This window comes from Tribolium madens, unplaced genomic scaffold (assembly GCF_015345945.1).
Source record: "Tribolium madens isolate multiple individuals breed KSU strain unplaced genomic scaffold, Tmad_KSU_1.1 Scaffold_2;HRSCAF=44;Tcas5.2_LGX, whole genome shotgun sequence".
NCBI lineage: Eukaryota > Metazoa > Arthropoda > Insecta > Coleoptera > Tenebrionidae > Tribolium > Tribolium madens.
In genome coordinates this window covers 3461724-3467886 of record NW_025400995.1, presented here as the reverse complement: position 1 = coordinate 3467886, position 6163 = coordinate 3461724, and the positions used below count along the sequence as shown (strand labels likewise).

Here is a 6163-nt window from a genome sequence, read left to right as displayed (position 1 = left end):
ACATAACATAGATTACGAAGAAATAGATTAAACATGAAAAAATAAAATTGTATAAATATATACAAAATAAAATTAAAACAGGTAACTCTTGCACAATTCATACAAAACGTTGGATATTATTAACAGTTAAAAACTTTATAGAATCAATTATGATGCTGAATGGACAAATAGGCCAAAGATGTGAAAATATATTAATCTTATTTCATAATAATTTTTTCTAAAAATATTCATACTTTTCTCTATTGTTTTATATTACATATTGTATATAAATTTATTCTTTTTGAGTAATTGTGTAATTAAATTTTTATACCACGTATAATTTGTTGTTGCTTTTCCATTACAAATCAACAATTTTAATTTTTGCTTTACTTTTTTATTCAACTTCGCCTTTGCCTCTAGGCTCTTTAGTTATTGCCTCTTTCATTTTGTTTAGAGTAGGATTTAGAATTTCCTCTCGATTTGTAGAAAACGGCGGTGATTTTACATATATAGATGTTATGTTTTTAAGACCTGAGTTTACACCTTGAAGGTTTTAGTATATTGCAATATAAAAAGCCTAATGCTGGTATAGCAATTTTTTTTATAAATTGAAAAATGTTTCTGCCTCTAATATTTCTGTTATATTTAAAGCCAAACCCATATTATTTGGGAAATAATTGTTTTCTATAAAAGACAAGTACTTTACAAATGCAATTATTTAATAAGAAAGCATGCTGAAGAAAAAGACTGGCAGAGTCAGGTCTGGTTTTATTTATTTATTTTGATTTTTATTTTATTATCTCAAAAATTTGGGTATGGTAAATGTTGGTTATTATTTCAAGAATTCGTAAAAAAAGTATGGATAATTTAAATAATTATAAAAACTGGCTTAAAAAACAAAGCAAAATCCTTGAAATATGTGTTTTTTAAAACTAGTTTAAAAAACAAGTTAAAATACTAAACAAGTGTTGTTTTCTGAACAGACCCTTATTGTGTAAAACAGTCCGAAATGTCTTGAAATTCAGCTCAGCTTCATTAATTTTTTAAATATACCTTAAAAGTAGGTCGAAATGCCTTGATATTTTAATTTTTTTTTAATACATCACGGCAGAATCCTTAAAAAATAGGCCCATACAGAAGTTAGTTCTTTCTCTCGTTAGCTTCATAATTTTTGGTATTTATGTAAGAAAAGAAAGTTGTGCTTATCGGATTAATCCACATTTCGCGAATCTTAGTGATTGGACATTTAAATTATTTATGAATCGACAATATTACACCTAAAAATAGACTGACGTTTATCTCCATCTGCTTCATAGAAGTTTCAAGTTTGGATGTGTTTTCCGTCCTAATTAATGATCTTCCATGTGAATATTCTTAAATGCAAACGCGTTATTGCAAACGTCATAGTTTATCGATTCAGTAGTCGCAACTGTATAGCAAAGCATAGTACCTGCAATGCGGACTGATGCTCGATTTTCGTTCTTCAAGAAACTACAATAAGGACTAGAATTGCGTAACAGCGTCAACTAAATACTACAACCATTTTTTTTATATATTTATATTTCATAAACGTTAAATAATTTTTGTTCAATGTTTCTCCCTTGTGGTAAATTACCGATCAACATTTAATGTTTAAACAGAAGAGAGGCGATTTTATTAAAAAATTTATTTTTATTGTTTCACACTTTATCACTTGGGTTTTTATGGCTCGACAGGGAACAGTTTCAAACAAAATTTCGTATAAATTTTTATTTAACTATTCATAAAATGAAAATAATTAAATTCAACCCATATGTGTTTTAGGTTTATTTTAAAAGCTTTATTATGCATTCAAAATTCAAATCACGATTGCTCATCGTTATTCATATTTGAGCATTTACATCTCTTTCATGTTAGAGAGTCTAGATCAGAGCCTGATAAAGGAACTGTCTTTATCTGAATATTTTAGTCTTAACTAAATCCCATATTTATACGAATACATAAAAGTTACTCAGACAGATTTAATATTTGAACAACGAACGGAGATAACTAAATTTTGCAGACCGGAACGGCGACAAATTAAAAGCTAAATATTTGATTAAAACTACCACTAAAAAGCCAAATTACGATAAAAAACATGTCATAAATAAGATATCGACAAATTGCTTTTTTTATCCTATACGCTAATTAATTCGTAAAACCAGATACTCATCTAAAATTAATAATAAATTTCACATTATGTAAACTTTGTAACTTTGAGTTACGTTTGTAGTTAACAAATCAATAAATTTCCCACAAACTTGCTTCAAAATATATCAATCTCTAAGAATAAACAGCGGCGTCGCGACGCCTTCACATGACATTAAATAATTGACTCGATAAAAACTACTTGGAAGTCGTGTCTCCAAATTATCGGATCTTTTACAGCTGTTATTTCTGTTATTGTAAAGGTAACATAATGCATCGATTACTTTATTCATAAGATTTTTGTAACTTCTTGCCTTTGAAGTGTTTATCAAAAGCAGTGCAAATTTATCAACGCTGTTGTTATTGTCTCTTTCAAACGAAAAAGCACCTTGTTAAATTTACATAATACATAATTAAATACTCCTCTTTTTGAGACATATTTTTTAAATATTTTTTGCATTTGTTGCGAGTCAATTTTCACGTAATTAAAAAAAGATTCAGTCGGTTAAATGATTTGGTACAACTTTCGGATCATTGTTTCTAATCTTAACATCGTGTCGATTATCCCAGCAAGGTTCTAACGACTTTCCTTTTTAGGGCCGGGATTAGAACTCGCTCTCGTGACGGCCTTCCTCTGGCCAAAAACCGCTCTATTTCCCGATTAATTACTAGCAAATCGTTCTAGTTTTAAATAATCGATACTCGACAAAAAGTCTATTTTCGAGATCGATTAGATACAAGCTTCTGATTTGGTGAAAATCTGGAAGCTGGAACTAGTTGTAAAACGTGGGTGTCTGGCGATATTTTCGTGACTTCCTGATGGCAAACCGCCGAAATTGGCCCATTCTATCGTCCACCGGAACCGCCGTTTCGTAAAATTGGCAAAAAGTTGGCGCTAGGTGATATCGATTGCGTCGAGTTGCGGTTAAAAATATGAAATTTATCGAAATGGAAACCGAAAGTGGATTAACAATTTTTCTGAACGTCTCTTAATATTTCATGAAAAAAAGCTTTGTCAGAGTGAATCGTAGGTTTGTGAAGCAAATTGCATTTTTGCTACTTAAACAAGAAATCGTACACTAACCTTGACCCGTTTTGAATGTTTTATTGTGTAAATGGGAAAGTTGCCAAAAGCTCGCTTCTCGATAATTCGGCTAAGATTCGAGCTTGACCGGAACGGAATTCCGACCTCCATCGATTATCCAACATAAGCGTTTCCACCTTTATTAAAATTGATTCGAACTAGTTATGACAAATGACATAGGTCAAGGTTCAAGCTTCAATACTAGTTTAATAAGCTATCGTCGCATTCAATTTTTAGCCCCTTTAAACGCATTACGCTGACTTTGATAAAATGTTAAGCAGATGCGGAATGATAAATTCGAGCATGCTTTAAATTTAATTCAAAAAATCGGCGAAAAGCTTCTACCAAATTGCATTCGCAATGACTAGGATTTACGTACTCAACTTAAACACACAAAAATAGATAGCCTTTAATTTATTTACACAGTTTTTGTGACAATTTGCATGAAAAGCACAAACAGCGATAATTAACCGGTTCTAATAACGTGTCATACCGATTCCGGTTCGTCTATTCATATCGATATAGTTATTTCCGATGCGCTAATTAGAGGGTTAAAGTTTGAATGGTGGTTTTAGAGCTAATAATAATTTTTGTTAAAGCACCCTCGTCAATCCTCGTCACGCAATCAATTTTATGCACAAGTATTTACTTGTTGTGGTGGGTTCCGTAATGTAAATCAATAACAAAAATTAGAGACCCGAGTTGAGCTTTGTCAACCAAAAAACAAAAAGTTTGTTCATGTGGAAAAATTCCGCAGGAAAACAGCAAAATATTTGAAAACTTTGCGATTATGAATAATATATTTGTTATTTTACAAAAATAAATTTGAGAGACCTTTTTATTCAGTTATTGAGTCTAATTAGAATATCTAAAACTAATGAAAAAATGCGAATAATTTAATTTCGAAAAAGTTTGAAAGTTATTGATGCGCAGGTCGCAGTGTTATTGTTAAAAAATGTGTAGTGGGTGTACACTTACCGGTGAAACCGTTGAAAGTAAGGGTAAGTATGAAAATTCCGAAAAAATGCGACATAACGAACCATGGATGTTAGTAAAACACCGATTGATTCATAAAACTGCGATATCGTGCCTCATGTAGCGTTGTTTTAACAATGACAGTTTGAACAGAACTGTGCGGCACGCGATTCTATCCCGGAAAGTGGTGAACAGTTTGAATTTTTTGCTAGACAGAGAGGGAAGAGCTGCGGATAGTAGGGATAACGCTACATAAGGCACGACGCTAGAGAACTCATATTTTTGATTTATTACATAGATCAAATTGGAAACGCTTGTGGCAGATATCAAAAAGATCACCCGGCGCATCCACCACAATTTTAACAACTTTTCTTTTACAACTTTGGTAAATTTTTCAAACCTGCGTTTTTGTTTATTAATTTGACACGGCTTTGTCGAGGTTACGTGACCCTTCTACTGTTAACACTCTAGTTAATTGAGCAATTTGCTTGTTAAGTACAATGTCAATCGCTAAATTCGTCAGTCTAGGGCGTAACGAAGTCTATTGGTTTTTAGATTATCAAAGGAAACTGTCTTATATAAGCAACAGTGCAGCAGTGGGCACCATCTAGTAGCCGGAAACAACAACCACTACCACTAAGACACTCACTTAAATTACAGAAAAAGATATAGAAAAGACATTAAACTGGTTTAGAAAACTACTTCAAAAACCGGTTTTTGACAACTTAATTAAAAACCGGTTCTTTTGCAAATTACCTTTTGGTTTCCGGTCTGTTTTTTTGTAAACAGGTTTTTTGTTTGTTACAACTCAAAAACGCTACAATTTTTTAAATAAAACTCTATAGTCGCATAAAATAATATGTTGTAACAAAAATTAAGTTGCGGTGCCTTGGAGTGAAGGCTGTGGAATTTGCTCGAATTATGTGAATGTGGCGCTCTTTCTCGTAGCCTTCGAGATGCGAGATAAAGGAGTCGTCCGGATCTGTTATAAATTAATTGCAACATGAATGAATTGTGGCTAAACGGTGATTAGTGTCGAAATGTTGTGTGAACTGTATCAAAATACCAGATCAGGTGTTGATTGGCGCAAGATTATGTCGATTTGATTGCTTATGAGGATGGTAAAAGATTGATAATTTGGGTCAGATTCTTTCAGTTACATAAAAGTTACCAGTATTTTGGGTGTATCTGCAGATTTTATATAAGATGTTTCCAAATAAAATCGAAGCAGGTCCTTCCTCATATATTTTCTAGTAAAATATTTGTTATAATTTATACGTAAGTCTTGATTTTATTCTGGGATGTACCTTGTAAAACCGCTCCGTGAATAAATGTCTTCTCTAAAAACCCTTTCTCTTTCCGCACTAGCTATATATACCGATCTTCACATTTCAAACTTTAGTTTCATCGCAAACCTACAGTTCTTCTTTTTGAAAATGTTTAAAATATTTTCAATAGGTAATTGATTTTACTTTAGTTAGTGCATTTAAGTGATTTGTTTGTGGGTGCATCAATTATTTGGAAATTATTCTTAAACTGCGACAAAGTTTTTGGGTAGAAACTGTTTAGGGCATCACAAAAACTTTTCTGTGATTTGTGTGCTTATTTAATATTCAAATCATCGAGCAAATTTCATCGTCGTTTTATGTATTATTAAAATGCTAAATTGACATTCACCTTGAATAGGATAATTTCTTCCTAGCTCATGTTTATGTAACTCTTACCGAATTGTTCGATCACGAGTTCACGACTGGTTTGGATTTTCAATAGCATAATATAGTTCAGTTTTGTTTATATATTTTCCTAAATATTTACATCCCGACTTTATAAAAAAAATGTGACTTTGTTGTAAATTTATATACCCCTGCTTTATTATAGATTTTGTTAAAACTAATGTTTTTAATGACAAATATGTTAACATTCTTATTTTTAAATCAAAATTTTATTTTTAAGCATAAG

The 6163-nt window shown here is 31.5% G+C and overlaps 2 protein-coding genes across 3 annotated transcripts in view; one reads left to right on the top strand and one right to left on the bottom strand.

Annotated features, from left to right (window-relative positions):
• Positions 1–4373, bottom strand: part of LOC123006484 (integral membrane protein DGCR2/IDD-like) — a 10894-nt gene extending 6521 nt beyond the window's left edge. For both annotated transcript variants that reach the window (XM_044401005.1, XM_044401006.1), the window contains exon 1: positions 4208–4373. In XM_044401005.1, the coding sequence (XP_044256940.1) occupies positions 4208–4262 (55 nt within the window). In that variant the 5' untranslated portion in view covers positions 4263–4373. The remainder of the gene's footprint in view (positions 1–4207) is intronic.
• A 1244-nt stretch (positions 4374–5617) lies between these two features.
• The window catches only part of LOC123006181 (pollen-specific leucine-rich repeat extensin-like protein 1), a 4132-nt gene continuing 3586 nt past the window's right edge, over positions 5618–6163 (top strand). The window contains exon 1 of the mRNA XM_044400462.1: positions 5618–5662. Coding sequence (XP_044256397.1) covers positions 5641–5662 — 22 coding nt within the window. The 5' untranslated portion in view covers positions 5618–5640. The remainder of the gene's footprint in view (positions 5663–6163) is intronic.